At 40.3% G+C, this 22,180-nt stretch overlaps 1 protein-coding gene across 4 annotated transcripts in view; it reads right to left on the bottom strand.

The window, feature by feature from the left end:
• The window catches only part of ARHGAP6 (Rho GTPase activating protein 6), a 461,625-nt gene that overhangs the window by 55,363 nt on the left and 384,082 nt on the right, over positions 1-22,180 (bottom strand). For all 4 annotated transcript variants that reach the window (XM_042840151.2, XM_065580668.1, XM_042840152.2 and 1 more), the window contains one exon: positions 4,841-4,912. In XM_042840151.2, coding sequence (XP_042696085.1) covers positions 4,841-4,912 — 72 coding nt within the window. The remainder of the gene's footprint in view (positions 1-4,840; positions 4,913-22,180) is intronic.

Genomic DNA, 22,180 nt, shown 5'->3' with positions numbered 1-22,180 from the left:
TCAAAGCGCAGGATCTGCAACTGCGGCAGGCCCTGCACAGGGGATGCTCCAGGGAAGGGAAGGTTCTTTGCACCAACATAAAGGCCAGCCATAATCTAGCCCATAACGGGTGTTCTGGAAACCTAGACACATTGCTCTACTTGTGTTATTTCCTTCCTTGCCCTAACTGTGCCCCCTTCCTAGACCTGAAGAACGGCGCTACTAGCCCAAGTTCTTAGGCTGGGTCACTAGTCGCGGAGAACTTGGGACAAGTAACCGTGAATGAGTGAGTGCTCATGACCTGTTTTTGTGTGAGTATGGCCCACGTCCGTAGAGCTGAGTGTTTGTTTTGAATCAGTTGCCCTGTACTGGGAGACATTCTCTTTATAAAATAAATGGTAGAAAGGTTTGTTAAAAAAACATCATGCAAGAGATGGGGATAACACTCTGCTCATTGTGAAGCATAAAAGAAGGGAGGTTAGCTGTGACCTGCACTCAAGTAACACAGAGACCATTATTTGGGGGATTGGCTCATTAATAGTCATCACAGTGTAATCACATCCTCACAGAGGGGAATAATACCAAGAGGCACATTTTAGTCACTGTGGTTCATATGCTGCATGTACAGTGGAGAGGAGAGCAAATCCAGAAGGGAAACTATGGTCAGGACCTGCAGAGTTGGAAAGTGGTTATGCCCGATGGTGGCCCAACTCCTCCTTTGGCCACATCACCCACTCTGCTAAATAGGGTGACCAGATGTCCCGATTTTATAGGGCCAGTCCCGATTTTGGAGTCTTTTTCTTATATAGGCTCCTATTACCCCCCCACCCCCATCCCGATTTTTCACATTTGCTGTCTGGTCACCCTACTGCTAAATATAATATACTGCTAAATATATATAGACAGCCCTTTCACGCCTCAAACCTGCAGCCAATCCACATGTAACAGCAGCAAAGCGGCTTTCTAAAGGGGCAGCACTACTCCCAGTGAGTGCTTTGTGGTTCCCTTCCAGAGAGTCACAGAGCACAGCTCAGGGCAGTGGCTATTGTTCTTGTAGGCTGGGAGGGAGCTGCAGAGCAGTGCAGGGGGGAACCCTTCTGTTCAGGTGAACACACTCGACAGCTGGGGACCAGGATCCTTATGGTCTCCTGGCCCTTTGCTCCCTTTTTCTACATTATTGCCTACCTATCTGCCACCTCCATCAATCCAGCAGCCTCTGAAGAAAGAAGGGAAAATAGGGACTCTGTGGCTCATGTAGAACAGGAGATTTTCCCCACACATTTGTTCCCCTGTATGTTATTTTTTGCAGGAGTGGAACATATAGGCTTCTGATATTAAACTTCAAGATAGAGTATTTGGAAGGAGCGGGTGGGCGTGTTAAGTGAGACAAGTTTGAAACAGCCCAAAGGGGAAAAAATAAGAAATTAAAATCCACAGAATCAGCACAGAAACAGGTAAAAATGTGTAGTTAAAGTTATTATACGTATTACAGAACACCAGTAAATAAGTAAAAACAAGAAGGAATAAGCACAAACAATATGTTGCCCTTTGCTTGTGGTACTGATTCAGCCCTACGTAGCAAGATGCATTAAAAAAAAACCATATCCAATAAAAAACAAAAATCCAGCCTAAGATATGCTATCAGAATGGAAATTGTTGGCAGGTAACATTCTACAGCTAAGAAAAAAATCTGAAGAACAAATACCTTATATATAGAAAAAAATATTCATAAGTATCTAAGCAGTACTGCAAGAGCCTCTCAGAGTCAGTGGTTGGATGAAATAAACTTATACACAATAAAGAAACATTTAAAAAGGCTAGAGTGATTAAAAAAAGATATTGTTTAAATGATCTTTTTCATAATGAAATATGGGGAAAAGAGTAATCCTAGGGTAAGCATTTAGATGTAACAAAAGTGAGATGCTATCTTTAATAATAAACATAAAGACAGTCTAGACAGTATTTGGTCCTGCCATGCGGGCAGGGGACTGGACTCGATGACCTCTCGAGGTCCCTTCCAGTCCTAGAATCTATGAATCTACGAATCTAAGAAAGAAAGAAAGAAGAGGCATTGAAATAGCTCTGGAAGTACAATTCTGGAAAATAAAAGTTTGTGATGGTACTATAAAAGTAATTGAACTGTTATCAAAATACATAATTCATCTTTACAATCAGCTATTACACTAGAGAACAGAACACCAACTAAAGGAGAACAAGTAGATACAATTTATTTAGGGCTTGTCTACATGGTGTGTTAGTGTGCACTAACGTGTCACACACTGACTATTTGAGTGGATCCTGCTGGTCCATGCTAAAAGTTCCCTACTGCACACTGACATAGGATGTGACCTATATCAACACACACTAGGGAACTTTTAGTGTGCATCAGCAGGGTCCACATAGACAGTGTGCAGTGGAATTTGCATCCCAGCTGGTGCACATTAATGCACTATACAGACATAGACAAGTCCTTAGACTCTCAAAAAAGCTTGTAAATAAAGATTTTAATTAATAAAATCTAATCTCCTAGAACTGGAAGGGACCTTGAAAGGTCATTGAGTCCAGCCCCTTGCCTTCACTAGCAGGACCAAGTACTGATTTTGCCCCAGATCCCCAAGTGGCCCCCTCAAGGATTGAACTCATAACCCTGGGTTTAGGAGGCCAATGCTCAAACCACTGAACTATCCCTCGCCCCCTGAGACTATTAAAGAAGCTCAAAACCCTGGGATGGAAGATAAAATCCTGCCACACATTCAAAACTGGTAAAGAGACAGAAGACAGAGTGTAGGAACAAGTGGCCAGTTCCTTGTGCATAAGGAGTTTATGGTAAAGCATGTCACAAATCAGTTCTAGAACCAGTGTTGTTTACTATCTGTTTATTAACTAGCTTGAAAATTGGATGAATAGCAAACAGAATTTTCTCACTAAACTAAATTACTTCGTTTACTCAAGATTAAAGAAGACTGTGGGGGAAAAAAACTAGGAAGCTGAGCAACATGGTAGATGATTAAATTTACTGCAGTCAAGTGCAAGGTAACACACACAAAGAAAAAATTAAAATATGGCTATTCTTTGTTCAAAAAGGAGTAAAGTATCAGAGTAAAATAAAGTATAGGAGTAAAATATCAGAGATATGAACACCTCGGGAATGGAGGTTGTTCGTAACTCTGAACAAAATATTATGGTTGTACTTTAAAAAGCTTTTAACTGAACATTGACTTAATATAGCTTTGAAACTTCACTATGCAGAAGAAAAATTCTGCTTTCCCTTTATTTTTTAGTAGTTTACATTTAACACAGTGCTATACTGTATTGGATTTTTCCCCCTCTGCTGTCTCTGTATGTGTTCAATGTTACATCTGCTATGCTTAGTGACAAACATAAGGTTTTACTAATATTTCTTCTCTTATCACTCCAGAGCGACACTGCTGCAGGAGAGTAAGCTGGATTCTATTTTGCCAAATGAATTATCAACAGAATTTTTTTTTAAACCAAGTTCCAATTACAAGCAGTTAGCTCTCAAGAGCCTACGGATGTTTGCAGGCAAGTAACCTAGTCTTAGATTCATGCTGTTGAATGCAATAGTTTATAAAGTGTCAACTATCCATGAATCAGTGGAGGATGAGACCCCTCATTTTCCATGTACTACCCAAGACCTTGTTGGGTGATAGTCTTTTGGTGCAGTTGCCTCCACCTGGTTGTTGTATTCAGTGTGTGTGTAGACTGCTTCTATATGGTCCTGAATAGTTCAATGAATAGAAGAACTATAGTCATAAGAAAAATAAAACTGAAATAAATTAATACTTCACTCTATTGTAGCATGTAATAGTCTGCATTGCACTATAATCTGTTCAATTGTATTTTAAAGCTGAATTTTGGTTTTAAGAAATTCCTGGAAAAGTATGGCGATTAAAAATATGGGTAAATAAATAAGGCTAAAAGCTGGAAATTTGATGTAAGGTGAGGAAAATTAAGTGTATTTGCATTAACTTATTCAACAAATAATGCTCATAATTTAGTTAGGCTATTGAATCACCTAAATCAATGGAAAAACTATTAAAAAAATCTTTAAAAATAAACATGACACAGGCATTTCATTTTTTTTCCTGAAATTTATCAGCAATCTTAATGTGATAAAGCTTAATTATAACATTTATTCACACACATTTCAGATCAACCTGGAGCCTTATTGATGAGACATTAAAAAACTAACAAAACAAACTGAAACAAACGTGTGTCCTTTCTAGAAACGCACAAACAGTTAAAAAAATTACATCGGCTCAGTAGCTATATTAGTTACAAAATGTCTTTTCAAAGCTCCATTCTTGCAGTTAATTAGTATATCAACATTCATGTCAGAATGCTAAATGCCATTAATGCTCTTTCAGAACTATAGTTTTTGATTCCAGGCCAACTTTTCTAGAGCCTCTTCTAAAACAGTGACTGCAATGTTAGACACACAATTATCTACAAGCACAAAACTGTGGGTGCAACTTTAGAGTCTGGTTTGAGGCGTCCTCAAAAATTTGGCCTTATATGTGTCACCCTGAACTTATTTCAAACTCACTGTACAGTAGCAATGATAGTTTGCCATGTTTTAAACAATAAATTCCGCTTGCTAGGAAAAAAATATTGCTTGCATAACAAAAGTTTATGTTGCACAGTGCAGCTAGATTATGGCAGTGCCAAAAAAAATACAATATAATATATAGTATTTTTTTCCATTGGGGAATAAATGACTAGATAACGTATTAGTTTAGGTAACACAGTCCTATTGCAGAAGATACACATTTCAATATAGAAATCTCATAAAAATGTACAGCTATTAGATAAATAAGTACTTCTTTAATCTTCACTGTACCTTTATCTCTGTTTTTCTCCTTCCCTAATGAGTCCAGTTTCTTTCTTAAGGATTTTTTCCTCTTTTGTCCATCTGTAAGAGAAAGAATAAGAAATATGTGAGGAGAAAGAATAGTTAAGGTAGCATTATCCATAAACTAGAATATATAGGGTAAAATTGTCAATTGCACATGAGTGGGCATACTGAGAGACTCACAGACTCATAGACTTTAAGGTCAGAAGGGACCATTATGATCATCTGGTCTGACCCCCTGCATGCTGCAGGCCACAAAACCGTCCCTACCCTTCCCTTGACTCTGCTGATGAAGTCCCCAAATCCTGTGTTTTGGAGACTTCAATTGGCTGAGAACCCTCCTGCTAGCGATTCCTGCCCCATGCTGAGGAGGAAGGCGAAAAACCTCCAGGGCCTCAGCCAATCTACTCTGGAGGAAAATTCCTTCCCGACCCCAAATATGGCGATCAGTAAGACCCCGAGCATGTAGGCAAGAGTCTCCAGCCTAACCCTTGTTAGCCATTATACTATTTACCTACCATTGCTCGGTATTCCTCAGCTAATATGTTTTACCATTAAACCATTCCCTCCATAAACTTATCTAACTTAATCTTAAAACCAGACAGTCTAAAAACGCCCCCACCGTTTCCCTCGGAAGGCCGTTCCAATATTTCACCCCTCTGACGGTCAGAAACCTTCGTCTAATTTCAAGCCTAAACTTCCCCACGGCCAGTTTATATCCATTCGTTCTCGTGTCCACATTAGTACTAAGCTGGAATAATTCCTCTCCCTCCCTTGTATTTATCCCTCTGATATATTTAAAGAGAGCAATCATATCCCCTCTCAGCCTTCGAGAGAGGAAAGGGTATAAGGAGCCTTTTACGTGTGTGTGTGTGTGTGTGTGTGTGTGTGTGTGTGTGTGTGTGTGAGAGAGAGAGAGAGAGAGAGACAAATGCCAGCGACAGTCACAATCCTTGAGTTCAGGGGAGCACTGAGACTCTTTCCATTCTGTGCCCTTAAGAGGGTCTATGGAGGAGGTGGGACGATAGTATGCACATCCACCCACACACCAATTTGCACAGTGCAAAGATCTCAAATGATACATAAGTATTAGGTTTCAGAGGGGTAGCTATGTTAGTTTGTATCAGTAAAAACAACTAGGAGTCCTTGTGGCACCTCAGAGACTAACACATTTATTTGGGCATAAGCTTTCGTGCGATATGACCCACTTCATCAGATGCATGGAGTGGAAAATACAGTAAGCGGGTATAAATATACTGCACATGAAAAGATGGGAGTTGCCTCAACAAGTGGGGGGTCAGTGCTAATGAGGCCAATTCAATTAGGGTGGATGTGGCCCATTCCCAACAGTTGACAAGAAGGGGTGAATATCAACAGAGGGAAAATTACTTTTTGTAGTGCTAACGAGGCCAATTGAATCAAAGTGGATGTGGCCCATTCCCTGCAGTTGACAAGAAGGTATGAGTATCAACAGAGGGAAAATTATTTTTGTAGTGACCCAGCCACTCCCAGACTTTATTCAGGCCTAATGTGATGGTGTCAAGTTTGCAAATTAATTCCAGTTCTGCAGTTTCTTGTTGAAGTCTGTTTTTGAAGTTTTTTTGTTGATGAATGGCCACTTTTAAGCCTGTTATTGAGTGTCCAGGGAGGCTGAAGTGCTTTCCTACTGGTTTTTGAATGTTACAATTCTTGATGTCTGATTTGTGTCCATTTATTCTTTTGCGTAGAGACTGTCCGGTTTGGCCAATATACATGACCGAAGGGCATTGCTGGCACATGATAGCATATATCACATTGGTAGATGTGCAAGTGAACGAGCCATTGATGGTGTGGCTGATGTGGTTGGGTCCTATGATGGGGTCCTATGATGGTGTCCCTTGAATAGATATGCGGACAGAGTTGGCAACGGGATTTGTTCCAGGTGTTGGTTCCTGGGTTAGTGTTTCTGTTGTGTGGTGTGTAGTTGCTGGTGAGTATTTGCTTCAAGTTTGGGGGCTGTCTATAAGCGAGGACTGGCCTGTCTCCCAAGGTCTGTGAGAGTGAGGGATCGTCCTTCAGGATAGTTGTAGATCCTTGATGATGCACTGGAGAGGTTTTAGCTGGGGGCTGTAGGTGATGGCTAGTGGTGTTCTGTTATTTTCTTTGTTGGGCCCGTCTTGTAGTAGGTGACTTTTGGGTACCATTCTGGCTCTGTCAATCTGTTTCTTCACTTCCCCAGGTGGGTATTGTAGTTTTAAGAACACCCGATAGAGATCCTGTAGATGTTTGTCTCTGTCTGAGGGATTGGAGCAAATGTGTTTGTATCTGAGGGCTTAGTTGTAGACAATGGATCATGTGATGTGGTCTGGATGAAAGCTGGAGGCATGTAGGTAAGTATAGCGGTCAGTAGTTTATGTGGTGTTTATGTGACCATCACTTATTTGTACTGTAGTGTCCAGGAAGTGGATCTCTTGTGTGGACTGGTCCAGACTGAGGTTGATGGTGGGGTGGAAATTGTTGAAATCCAGGTGGAATTCCTCAAGGGCCTCCTTCCCATGGGTCCAGATGATGAAGATGTCATCAATGTAGCGCAAGTATAGTAGGGGCGCAAGCTGAGGAAGCATTGTTCTAAATCAGCCATAAAAATGTTCGCATACTGTGGGGCCATGCGGGTACCCATAGTAGTGCTGCTGACTTGAATGTATAAATCATCCCCAAATCTGAAATAGTTGTGGGTGAGGACAAAGTCACACAGCTCAGCCACCAGGTTTGCCGTGACATTATCGGGGATGGCTTGTAGTCCATCTTTGTGTGGAATGTTGGTGTAGAGATGGTTCTACATCCATAGTGGCTAGGATGGTGTTTTCTGGAAGATCACCAATGGACTGTAGTTTCCTCAGGAAGTCAGTGGTCTCGAAGATAACTGGTAGTGCTGGTAGTGTAGGGCCTGAGGAGAGAGTCCACATAGCAAGATAATCCTGCTGTCAGGGTGCTAATGCCTGAGATGATGGGGCGTCCAGGATTCCCAGGTTTATGGATCTTGGGTAGCAGATAGAATACCCCTGGTTGGGGCTCTAGGGGTGTGTCTGTGTAGATTTGTTCCTGTGCTTCTTCAGGGAGTTTCTTGAGCATATGATCTTTTGGTACCCCTCAGTGGGATCAGAGGGTAATGGCCTGTAGAATGTGGTGTCAGAGAGTTATCTAGCAGAGAGTTGCCTAAGTATTAGGCGTTACTGTTAGACAAGTGGAAACCAGATTCCACAATCCTACTACTTATGCCTCACCTGTAGTCACGGGGCTATATTTCAGTTACACTGATACACAGCTAATATCTTGGGGACAGGTGGGGAGAAAAACAAGACTCAAGGAAGAATTCTGATGTCAGTTTGACCAACTTCAAAAACCAGATTCCTCAGACAACGAGCTTTCAATCTGTGTATGTCCAGATCAGTTCAGATGGATAAGAATTTTAGAAGAACAATTATTTCAATATAGTACATTTAAAAAAAAATTCTCTGAGGTATTAGGCACTGAAGAGTTCATGTTGCAGGGTAGGCAGGTTTCTTCTTGACAACTATTTCAAAAGGCTGGCTACCATTATTTTCTTAAGAATATAATGAAAAGTCAACAAAAATGACATTATAATAGGTATAAACTCAATACTCTAGGTTAAGTTATGTGCCTGCTTTAACTTGTCACTTTTTGTGTTCTAATATCAAAGAAATATAATAGACCTATACTGAATGTATGCACTACTCTAGCTAGTGATTAATGCATGTTTACTCTTAACATGCTGTTTTTGTAATACACAAAAGAAAATGTATACTATATTTGTTTCATTTGTATGGTAGCAAGAGTAACAAATATCGTCTCAGCATGTTTTCTTATACAAAGCAATTTCACGAACAGGCTTTATGATTAGGGTTATTCAGCAGACATGTTACCATATAACAGTATTATTCATACTTTCTACCATAGGTAGACAGAGCTATTTTTATACACTTTCAAATACAAGCCTGAATATTGTCCCTGTTAAGAACAAAAAAGTATAACATATTTTAGAATAAAATGTCAAATTCTGCTCTCAATTACACTAGTGTAAATCAGAAATAATTCAACTCAGGTTCAGAATTTGGCCCACATTTGGAGATATCCCTCATGTGCATTTCTTTTTTTTTTTTAATATAAATGTCTACAGATTTTGGTATCTCTACATTTTAGACATTAAAACTTCCATTCTATAATAGCGTTGCAGACAACCAAAAGACATACTCTCTGCCCAAATAACATTATGAAAAGGACCATGTTTAGAGCAATGCTGTTTTACTCCCAATACACTCAACTGAAAGCAGTGTCAAGCACTGGCATAAGAAATATGGGCAAGATTCTAAAAAATGCACGAGTAACACCTGCTGCACACAAAAAATCAGGATTGAACACATGCAAATGTATGTATTCATGCAAAGCCCCAATTTACACACGAGTGAGCCTTAGCTTCTACATCTTTGTGCATGTGCCTTTTCAAGCTGGGACATAGTGCACAAGTTTGTCAGGATCAGAGAAGGGGTCTGCAGCAGAAAAAAAGGACCAGTGGGTGGAGGAGGCAGAGAATCCTGAGCAGAGTCCTTAGCAGAGTGCATCCTTGGAGAACAGAAAGAAGCCTTAGAATACCAGGAGAAAGATACTCATCTGGTAGGATTGGTCATCAGTCCATTCCTTTCCTTTGAACCTCAGCTTTGAGTTGATGGTGGACATAAAGGAAAACCAGTAAAATGAAGAACAAGTGGTGGGAGAACAAAGTGAAGGAGATCCAACAACTCGCCCACACCCATGATATGCGTGGATTCTTCAATGCTACCTAAACCCTCTACAGACCCTGCATCCAAGGGCTAACTCTCCTTCGATCCAGGGATAGAGCCAACATTTTCAAGGACAACAAAATCAATCAATTCACGATGGAAGGAACACTTTGAAGACCTCCTGAATTGTAACTCCAATGTTGATGAAAACATCTTCGATTTAATCCCTCAACATCCTATCAAGGAGAACCTCAGAACCCCATCAGCACGGAACAAGATAAAGAAAGCCATCAAACAGATGAAAGGCATCTGGAGCTGATAGAATCCCTGCCAAAATCTTCAAAGGAGAAGAACAGGACAGGCTGGGGCTGGAGGTTGATTCCATCATCCATACATACCTCATTCAGACATCTAAACTAAACTAATAAGATTACAGCAGGTTGCAAAAATGAAGGTTGCAGCAAACACTTACAAAATGGAGTAAGCATTTTAAAATGGGGTTTGAATTACAATATGGCAAACAGTGAACAGAAGTTACAATATAGACAAGTGTAGTGGATGGCAGTGAACAGAAGTTACAATGTAGTCAAGTGTAATGAATGGTGAACAGAAGTTACAATACTGAAATAGTGCAAGTCTTAGTGATTTAAGCAGAAATTGGATTGACAGTGAAATTTACAAGAGCAACTGGCTGAACAGCTATGGATCTTAACAAGCATCTTAATTGTCAATTAGCCAGTTATTGGGGTAACTGGTTTATGAATGAATGTTGTTTCATTCATAAAACTTTACTTATGAAGTTACATTAATAAAGTGAACAATTAAAAACAATTCCATTTATCAGTTCTACATTAGTCTTTAAGGTCTCACCGGACTCCTCGTCGTTTTTGTGGATACAGACTAACACGGCTACCCCTCTGATACTTAACAAAACTAAAGTGCTCCACCAACAAGCTCCAAACCACCATCAATGGTGCCTCCACTATATCTTCCAAATTAAGAGAGATGACCAACGCACCAACCTCAGCATTTTGTCCCAAGCCAAAACCTCCTACATTGAAGCTATGTTGGGCTGGTCATGTTCTCTGAATGCCAAACAACTGGCTCTTGAAGCAGGTCATGTTCTCACAACTGAGTCAAGGCCAGTGGATGAGGAGAAGGCAAAAAAAGCACTTCAAAGAACCCTCAAAGAAGTGCACATCGACATAAACTCATAGGAAACCCAAGCCTTCATCCAACAAAAATGGAGAAGGATCTCGAGGAAAGGATCCCAACATTTTGAGACCCAACAAAGAGAACAGGAAATGGAGAAATGGGAAAGGAGGAAAGAACGCGCTACAGCCCGACTCAACAATCTAGATCCTCACCAACCACCAGATCCTGCCTCATACCAGGCCTCTAAAAGAAGGGCTTATGTCTTAGGCTCTCTTCCTACTACAGATATTACTCAGTGTGAGGAAGGATATCACAACCAAGCCTGAAGTGACTTGCCCAAGATCATCCAGCAAGTCAGTAGTATAACTGGGGTTAAAGTCCAGGAGTGCTTGGCTATCTGGAGTTTAGGTCATTATACTATTCAGCCTTAGCACAGCCCTCCATGATATGAAATTAATTTTAAATTAAAATAATATACAGTAAAATGATAACAGCATTAGTGCCTGCCATGTCATGTTACTGAGAAAACAAACTCACTACTATTGTATGATATGATGGAATTATTCCCATCATAATAAGTTTCAAGCAATTCTAAAACAAGAATATGATCCTACCACTCCTATTATTCTTATGCAAGGTCTGTATGAATAAGCATTATGACAAGTCTTTCTCAGTAGGTCACATGCAAAGAAACTTGCAGAAAAGGAAGAGGTGCATTTTTCTTTTATGCACACAGAGTCTTACAGAGCCTTTCGCTTATTTTAATTCTTAGCTGTTTTCAACAAAGGAAATATTCTCTGTCCCTCATGGGGTTACTGAGTGAAGAAATAAACTCATTTATTTGGCATCTTTCTTTTTCTATAAGACGTGTGTTTCTTGTCCATTTATGGAAGAAAACAGGATCTGTTCTATAACAAAGGGTTACTTTCATTCAGTGTGGAGGGGACTTATCTGGGAGATAAATATCATACCCACGGCTTATTCAAAACAGAAGAAGATGATAAATCTGTAATTGAAGGATATGTGATTTTAAAAATATGGAAACTCAATTTAATATTTCTCTATAGGAGCTGTAAGCATGGTAATTTTCATTTAATGGAATATTACTAAACAAGTAAATTTGTTTGTAAAAAAAATAGGGTGGATTTACTTGTAGTGCAGTCCTATTCTGAAAAATGACTATAAATGGTTTCATGAAGCAAGTTTGTTGTCTTATGGATTTCCATACCAAATTTGCTCATTAAAAATTATTCTGTCTCCATATGCCAGCCCTGAATACCCAGCCAGGGACCAAAAGTCTTGTGATTTGTGGATCATCACCTAGAATAAAGATTCTGAAATCAAAAGTTAATTAATAATCCTGTTGACAATGCATGAAAGAGAATAGAGACTGCCACACTTTTCCATAGTTGTACTGTGTTTGGAGCGAGAAACTTTTCTATTGGTAACTAAAAAAAAAAAAAAAAGCAGATTTGCTTCTGGCTACACACATGGATCTAATCTGATGAGTAAAATGGTGCAATTTTTACGTAGGCATTTTTCTGACCTTAACTGCACTTTAATAAATCCTCCTTGCAATGTTTATTTAGATTAATACTGTTGAAATGCAAAGTCCCCATGTAGTAGTTTTCAAAGCTCTGCCAGCTGTAACACAGATGGAAGGTGAATATTTTCATCTAGAAGGCCATGGGCTAAAGTTTTTGGGATGTGGGGCATAAAGCCATTAAAAAAAAAAATCGAAACTCTGAGCCTCAGATGTCCCCAGGCTGTTCCTCCTTCTTCCCTCCACCAACACAACCTCAGAACCCGAACTCATTGCGTGGCCAACTTACATTCTGCACACCCTTTTGGCCTACATTGTTCTATGTTTATTTTGTGTTGAGTCTAGTCCCCCTGCTCTGTGCCTATTAACCCGGCACACTTTCAAACTTTCCTTTTACACTGTAGAATAGCTGTTAAGCAGATAACTGTATTTAATGCCTTTTGCTATGATCTTTCACATGTTCTGTTGAAAACTGTCCCTCAGCAATGCTAGCTTGAAATTGCTCCTTTTGGTCTGGAGGGAGGTGTTTAATAAAAGAACCAAATTTTGCATAATTTGTAAAGTTATATTTGGCCATCAGTGCCTAGTAATTCACGATGTGGAATTGTAGGGTTGCCGATGAGTAAGATTTTCTCTGTAGAAGATCTAGGCACTTCTGGTGTCTGTCATTTGGAGTCGACTTATATCATTGTTGTTTTCCCTGTTTGTTCACTGCCTCAACTACCAGAGAGTTGGGTGGAGGGTGAGAAAATAGGAAGTCAGAGTCCTTGATGGGACCATAATACATTTCATTGGCTCTCTTACATTTAGAAGTTACGGTGGACCAGGCTTGCCAAATGGTTTTCGCAGGTTTCATCAGAGCCTCATTGATAGGAAGGGTAACTTTGGATGGTGTCACAAAGTAAAGACGGTCCAACAGTTTGCTGAGATTCTTTGACATCCTCTACCATATCATCCTCATCACTGCATGAGGCCTCCTCTTCCATCTATGGCTGACAGCTTTTCAAACTGCTGAAAATCCATCAGCCATAGACGGAAGAGGAGGCCTCATGCAGTGATGAGGATGATATGGTAGTCTGAGGGGTAGCTTTTTATCTGCCCTCACCTCCAGATGCTCAAATGTTTCCTATTGTTGCTGGGGGGGGAAAGCTTGAGTTTCCCTAACATCTAGGAGAGTGTTGCACCAAGGTGCTACAGAGCCTCAGACTGGAGTACATGCACTTGCACTTAGTGTGTCCGCCGCTGATCAGGATCGCCTGTCTATATGTGAGGCAGAGTTTAAATCCCGGCGAATCATGTATGGCCCTCCTAGGGAGGATTTCCCTGGAGGAAATAAAACAAATAGCTCCCTTTTATGGACCCAGCCAGCCAGTTAGCTATAAAATCCCTCTGAGTAGCTGTTCTCTACTTGCTTTACCTGTAAAGGGTTAAAAGAAGTGAGTGGGCATCTGGCCAAAAGAGCCAAAGGGAAAGCTAGAACTTTTTAAAATTGAAACAAGACTCCCCTTTTGTTTGTCTGTGGTTGTTCTCGGAGAGAGGCAGACAGGGCTGCAGTTATGCTGTAAGAAACTTGGGGCCAGGTCTGAAAAATTACACTGGTCTACAATTTTTGAGAAGTCGTCTGCTTCAGAGATAAAATGTGCTATTTATTATGTATTTTGATGTGCTGAATTCAAATATGACAATTAAAACAACTGATTGGCTACTGTTTCCAAGATATTTAAGTTTTTACATTTTATGTCTATGTATATTGTGTAGATAGTAGAGTTTTAATCATAAATTGTAAACCTAGGTCTTTTCATGTGTTTATGGTTGCTTTACATGATAATATTTCACCTGTCCTGTTTATGTAACACTTTAAAAATCAGCAAAAGGGTTATATAAATAAAATTTATTATGAAACAAAAGGCAATAAACTATTATGTACATAGTTTAGTCCTATTCAGTGTCTACTCGGCGCTTCTTGGCTTGTCTCTTGTATTCATTAAATGAAGCATCTCTTGCCACTGTCCAGCAATAGTCTGCAAGCATTGATGGGCTCCATTTGCCCTGATAGCGTTTCTACATTGTTGCAATGTCCTGGTGAAATCGCTCGCCGTGCTCGTCGCTCACTGCTCCGCAGTTCGGTGGAAAAATCTAGATGAGAGTGCAAAAAATGTATCTTTAGTGACATGTTGCAACCAAGGCTTTTGTATGCCTTGAGGAGGTTTTCCACCAACAACCTGTAGTTGTCTGCCTTGTTGTTTCCGAGAAAATTTATTGCCACTAACTGGAAGGCTTTCCATGCCGTCTTTTCCTTGCCACGCAGTGCATGGTCAAATGCATCATCTCGAAGAAGTTCACGAATCTGAGGACCAAAAAGACACCCTCCTTTATCTTACCTTCACTTAACCTTGGAAATTTTCCATGGAGGTACTTGAAAGCTGCGTGTGTTTTGTCAATGGCCTTGACAAAGTTCTTCATCAGACCCAGCTTGATGTGTAAGGGTGGTAACAAAATCTTCCTTGATTCAACAAGTGGTGGATGCTGAACACTTTTCCTCCCTGGCTCCAATGACTGTCATAGTGGCCAATCTTTCTTGATGTAGTGGGAATCTCTTGCACGACTATCCCATTCGCAGAGAAAACAGCAGTACTTTGTGTATCCAGTCTGCAGACCAAGCAAGAGAGCAACAACCTTCAAATTGCCACAAAGCTGCCACTGATGTTGGTCATAGTTTATGCACCTCAAAAGTTGTTTCATTTTGTCATAGGTTTCCTTCATATGGACTGCATGACCAACTGGAATTGATGGCAAAACATTGCCATTATGCAGTAAAACAGCTTTAAGACTAGTCTTCGATGAATCAATGAACAGTCTCCACTCATCTGGATCGTGAACGATGTTGAGGGCTGCCATCACACCATCAATGTTGTTGCAGGCTACAAGATCACCTTCCATGAAGAAGAATGGGAAAAGATCCTTTTGACGGTCATGGAACAAGGAAAGCCTAAAATCACCTGCCAGGAGATTCCACTGCTGTAGTCTGGAGCCCAACAGCTCTGCCTTACTCTTGGGGAGTTCCAAATCCCTGACAAGGTCATTCAGTTCACCTTGTGTTATGAGTTGTGGTTCAGAGGAGGAGGATGGGAGAAAATGTGGGTCCTGTGACATTGATGGTTCAGGACCAGAAGTTTCATCCTCTTCCTCATCTGACTCAAGTGAGAATGATTCTGGTGCATCAGGAACCGGCAGTCCTTCTCCGTGGGGTACTGGGCGTATAGCTGATAGAATGTTTGGATAATGCACAGTCCACTTTTTCTTCTTTGACACACCTTTCCCAACTGGAGGCACCATGCAGAAGTAACAATTGCTGGTATGATCTGTTGGCTTTCTCCAAATCATTGGCACTGCAAAAGGCATAGATTTCCCTTTCCTGTTCAACCACTGGTGAAGATTTGTTGCACAAGTGTTGCAGCATATGTGGGGGCCCACCTCTTGTCCTGATCTCCAATTTTGCAGCCAAAATAAAGATGATAGGCTTTCTTAACCATAGTGGTTATACTGCGCTTTTGTGATGCAAAAGTCACTTCACCACAAACATAGCAGAAGGTATCTGCACTGTTCACACAAGTACGAGGCATCTGTGCTCACTTTGGCTAAACAGAAATGTGTCCCTTTGCAAAATCAAACACTGACAAATAAGAGAGCACGACACTGTATGATTTCTAGAGCTGATATAGGGCAATTTGTTCAGCAGAGTGATGTAAGCTTCATTATGATTGCATCATCCGTGACTTCTAGGGATAACATGATGCAATTCATATCATGTATGACGCAATACCAGCTTCAGATTGCATCACTCATTGTTTTGCCTAAAAAGCAAGTACTGTCCAAACCCAGTCATAGATTTATTCATAGATCCAGTCAAAGACGTATTTTAGTCATTTCTGGTTTAAATTGAGATCCCTTCCCTTTATAACTCACTTATCCTCCGCCATTCCCAAGTCAAGGGTCGTATATACTGACCCAATAGCATATCTTGAAAACTAGAGCCAATCAACAATTTTAAGCATCATTTTCGTTCTCAGTGACCCAGAATTAGTAAAGTTTGACTACATTTATTTCAGAAGCATTTTGGCTGTAGAGCAGTGTTATTGGTATCATACCTAGAAACTACTCAAGTGAAATCCCAGATATGTAAGTAGATCAGGAAATATCTAGGGAGACAAGACTAGGTTTATCTCTTTTTATTTCTTTATGGTTTGTGGACTCCTCTGTACTAAGCCCAAATGCTTTTGTTTTGCTTGTAACCTTTATGCTGGACCTCAAGAATGTTATTTTTGATCCTTAATTCTTGAAAGTTGTTTTTCTTTAAATCTAGCAATAGCCTGAGTTTCCAGATGTATTTTCTTTCTTTTTGTTTTTAATAAAATTTACCTTTTTTAAGAAAAGGATTGGATTTTTGTGTGCTAAGAGGTTTGTGCACATGTTGTTTAATTAGCTGGTGGCAACAGCTGATTTCCTTTGTTTTTCTTCTCAGCTCTTCCCCAGAGTGGAGGTGAAAGGGCTTGAGGGTACCCCACAGGAAGGAATTCCCAAGTGCACCTTCCCAGGTCCTCAAAGGGGTTTTGCACTTGGGTGGTGGCAGCATTTACCCATCCAAGGTCAGAGAAAAGCTGTAACCTTGGAAGTTTAATACAAGCCTGGAGTGGCCAATATTAATTTTTAGAATCCTTGCGGGCTCCCAGGTTCTGCACTCAAAGTGCCAAAGTGGGGAATCAGCCTTAACAGACTTTTTAACTTTTGTAACTGAGGGAAATAGTGGGACTAATGTTGTGAATTGACAGGGTCACAGTGTAAAGTAATTGACGAAACAAGAGTAAGACTATAGTCACAGAATTATTATTTTTAGATTGGAGGAGTGTCCAAAGTATGCTAGGAATTTTCCAGACTCAAAGGTGGACAAAGTTCCTGTCCTGAAGAGTCCATAACACATTAGGGACTTCCCTATTGCCATTAATTTTAAGTGGAAGGCATTCAAATACTACGGTGATCAGTGGCAGTATAAAACCCAAGGAGAGACAGAACACCATCTTGTGTTTGCAGTGCTCTCGTAACCGGTAATATGAAATGTCAAGGCTGTGTACAGTACTGCATCAAGACAAATTGCCGTACAAGAAAATATTTCATTTGTGTTCACAATAAGGAGGAGCCTTGCTGCTCCAGATGGATTTAAGAGGAATACAAATTACAACTCTAAAACAGTTCTCAGCTTATTATAAACAAAAACTAAAACTTCTAATTGTCTGCTGGCTGGCACTGACTGAATAATAATAATAAAAAAAGTTTTACAAATCCTATCGTGACTAGAAATTATATTAAAATATAAATGAAAGCAGTGTTTAAAGTGACTCTCAGTTTGATCATAAGAAGGTACTTAAAATATACTGAACTGATGAAAACACTTATTATGTCTTCAAGTTTCTTTCAGTTTTGTGGCTTCTAGAATGAGGCTGATCTGAATACAGTTCGCCCTCTCCCTTGGAAAATCCCACAGCAGGGGTTCAGGTGGAGAGGAAAACTCCATGAGGTTTCCCTTGCAGATTTTCCTCAAATTCTTCTCTTCATGAACAGGGTTTGCTGTCAGAGAGTCTCCAAACTCTCTGGATCTTGGGGGATCTGCCAGAGGTTAGAGATTGTCTGCCTCCAAGAGCAGTTCCAATCCTCCCTTTTCCCCCTGCCTGTGGCTGCAGAGTTTCACTGACAGAGACTCCTCATCTGCTGTTTCTTTTGGAATCTACCCTTAAAGAAAGAGCTCTACAGGAAAGATAATGCAGCGTCAGGCTCGTTCCCTGCTGGTCTGATGTACATCCCACAAAACCCACCCTATTCCTTCCCTAGGTACAGATTCCTTCAGAGCTCCCTTGGGCATGGGGCCCAATGAGATGGTAGCATTTGCTGCAGGCAAGGGGGAGTCATGTACAGAAGACCCCTTCTGTACACAAGTCTGGGGACACATTACAAACCCTAGCAATTTAGATAATATTCTTATGGACGCATGTTGACATTTATTCTTTTTATCAGCATTTCATTTCAGTCATCCATAGCATCCATCATATTAAATAATGCACAGGCATTATAGAATCATAGAACTGGAAGGGACCTCGAGAGGTCATCTAGTCCAGTCCCCTGCACTCCAACCTGCTCTTAAAAATCCCCAATGATGGGGATTCCACAACCTCCCTAGACAATTTATTACAGTGCTTAACCACTCTGACAGTTGGGAAGTTTTTCCTAATGACCAAACTAAACCGCCCCTGCTGCAATTTAAGCCAATTGCTTCTTGTCCTATCCTCAGAGGTTAAGAAGAACAATTTTTCTCCCTCCTCCTTTTAACAACCTTTTATGTACTTGAAAACTGTTATCAGGGCCCCTCTCAGTCTTCTCTTCTCCAGACTAAACAAACCCAATTTTTTCAATCTTCCCTCATAGGTCATGTTTTCTAGACCATTGATCATTTTTGTTGCTCTTCTCTGGACTTTCTCCAATTTGTCCACATCTTTCCTGAAATGTGGTGCCCAGAACTGGACACAATACTCCAGTTGAGGCCTAATCAACGCAGAGTAGAGCGGAAGACTTATTTCTCGTGTCTTGCTTACAATACTCTCATTACACCTCTACCCCAATATAACACGACCCAATATAACACGAATTCGAATATAATGCGGTAAAGCAGCGCTCCAGGGGGGCTGGGCTGCGCACTCCGGTGGATCAAAGCAAGTTCGATATAACGCAGTTTCACCTATAATGCAGTAAGATTTTTTGGCTCCCGAGGACAGCATTATATCACGGTAGAGGTGTATCTCTTATAATTATCTCTTATGGGGCATTTTTGATATACAGAAATCTGTATATGGATCACACACACCTCATGAGAGCTTCCAAATCCCAGTGCATTTGCTATTGGAATTGCTGTGGGCCATTTTTATCTTGAGGCTTTCAACTGTACTTTCACTTTATAGTACTAAACTGATTGTTGCAAAAATGATGGCACAGAGGTAATGCTAATTTCTGATTAGTTTGATAATCCTGAAAAGGTTACTTCACAGAAAATGTCACTGACATACATAATTCAAAAATATAAAGGAAAAAAGGTCTCTCTTCTACCAGATCTTTTCAATAAATAAATCCATCTGCAGTCATCTTATCTTCGCTAATCAGCATTTACAGACTGGATTCAGACTTATGGCACCAACTAAAGCTCCTCCGCTAAAACTGTCCAATGAAGAAACTTCAGAAATTACTCATATACAAGGGATGCAAGAGAAATCCTCTCCAGGAATATCTAATTTATGTACTTAAGACAGATGTTTAGAAGTCACATATAAAGGTTATGGAAATGAAATTGGTATTTCAGCTAAATTACACAACATAATATGCACTTCAAAGTGGGAGACTTTGGCAATCAGTAAAGTAGAATATGTAGAAGAGTAGTCAAAATGCTTCTATAGATGGAGATGCCAGTGTTATTAATACAACTTCACAGGTCTCCCATGTGTAGTATGTTTATTTTTGTTTTATTCTTTGGCTTTGAAGATAAAGAAGAGAACTATAACAAACTATAGTAATTGAATAAGAAGGTCACTACAAAAATCACCACACACCTATATGGATCACTTTGCAAGGACTGAGTCCACAGAGATTAACATGTCTATGATCTCAGTCCTTTCTCAGATTGTTAACATTATGCACAAGTAGTGTCATTGACTACTGACATACAGCATGTAAATATAAGCATGTGTGCAAATTTTTGCAGGATCAGGCCTACATCAAAAACAAAAGACATTTCCTCTGACTGCCTAAGTCTTGGAAGACAGGGAATGAAGAAACATAGATCTCTCATCTGCTGTATGGCCAACACTAAAGCTTTAAAAAATCACAAATCATGACTTAAAAAAGAAATAAAAATCCCCAAACCATACTTTGGAATCCTTGTAATTTGCCTTCTGCCTTTCGGATGCATTCAATTCATGTTTTCAAGCTTTTCTCCACAGCCACAGAAATTTTTTTTTTAAATGAAAGTTGAGATTCTCGTGTAAAATTCTAATAATGAAATACTAAATTTATTTTCGTTACCTTGTATAAAATGTAGATGTAGAAAATCTACCTTAAGTGCATTATTAAGGAATGATGCTGGAGAGGATTTCCCGTGTTTATCACAAGAGACAATTTCTCAAGTCAGTGGGCTCCAAGCAGTTATAAAAGGTTGGTGTGCAGGGATCACTTTGCAGGATTAGGATGTACGTGAGCACTACCCCACAAAATCCAACCTCTAAATGAACAATAGGCAGATCCAGAATTCCCCTTGCCTCATGATCATGATATAATCTCATGTAATTAGGTTTCACAAGATGGCGAATAAACCTTTTGTATGGAAACTTGGATCATCATACATCCATCTACATGTATATTTGGAGCATCAGAAAGATCTCTTCCTGCAGTAGCATGCACTCTGTGAGGTAGAAATAGTTCATAAAAGTCATTTTTGAAAGCTGGCAGTCCCACTCTCACAGGATGTCCTGTATTTTATTATCTACATGAATGTTCTCATGACCCTGTCAACAAGGCCCTCTGACACCTCTATCCATTCTACATTTGTATGGTGCCTACTACAATACAGTCCTGGTCAATGACTGGTGCTCCTAGGCAATACCACAACACAAATAATAGATAATAATTAGAAAGACAAAGATTCCCCTTCAGGTAATGAGGCAGAACACATTTCTCATTGTGAATAGATAAACAGAAAGAGCTTTGGATCTAAAATGCTGAGTCTGTCTCTAAGGCCTGAGGGCTTGACCCTGTACAGTGCTGGGAAAAGTGTCACTTGCATAAACACAAGGTTAAAAAGTGATTAGTGGGACAGGGAGAGCTGGGGAAGTCAATATGATGAGCACGGCAGACAGTGCTGCTGTCCAGCCTTCGAGCTAGACCTGCCTAGTAGTGGGAGTAAGACTTTAGCATGTAGCTAAACACCTCATTAGCCTTATGAAGATAATGATGCCCATATCTCCTCAGACAAGCCCATGCTCCCCATCCTGCCTTTAAAGCCCTGCACATTAGCAAGTAGAGCTGGCTGGAAAATGGAAATCTAAGTTTTCAAAGGAAGGAATTTCCAGGAAAATTCCAACTTAGCAGAACCAAAACTGTAAAAAGCAACAGAGGGTCCTGTGGCACCTTTAAGACTAACAGAAGTATTGGGAGCATAAGCTTTCGTGGGTAAGAACCTCACTTCTTCAGATGCAAGTAGACCTTCTGACCTTCTCTCCTGCACCCTGCCTACTTGCATCTGAAGAAGTGAGGTTCTTACCCACGAAAGCTTATGCTCCCAATACTTCTGTTAGTCTTAAAGGTGCCACAGGACCCTCTGTTGCTTTTTATAGATTCAGACTAACACGGCTACCCCTCTGATACTTCAGAACCAAAACTGAATTTTTAGCATGCCGGCCTGTCTGAAGAGCTCTTGTTAATTTCACTGTTAGCAGAAAGTAAAATTCACAGCCTTTCAGGCAGACTGCCAGAAGCTGAAAGCCCAGGCTCTCTCTGTCTCCCCAGACCAAAAAGGCAGCTGGACATGTGGCCAGCCGGGGCACTCATCCTCCCTGCCTCCCCTCAAGCGCGGCTGCAACTTCCCAACTGCCCACCTGTCAATTTTTCTACCTCCCTAAAGGCAAAAAGGAAAGCTGACCAGAGCCTTCCAGGTGAGCAGCAGTCCTTTAGGTTTTCCTGACAGAAAAAAAAAATCAAAATTTTTCATCAGAATTTAAATTTTCCCCTGGAGAATTAAATTTTCTATTAAAAATAATACTG

This window comes from Chrysemys picta, chromosome 1 (assembly GCF_011386835.1).
Source record: "Chrysemys picta bellii isolate R12L10 chromosome 1, ASM1138683v2, whole genome shotgun sequence".
NCBI classification, from domain to species: domain Eukaryota; kingdom Metazoa; phylum Chordata; order Testudines; family Emydidae; genus Chrysemys; species Chrysemys picta.
This window is presented reverse-complemented; position numbering and strand designations above follow the sequence as displayed.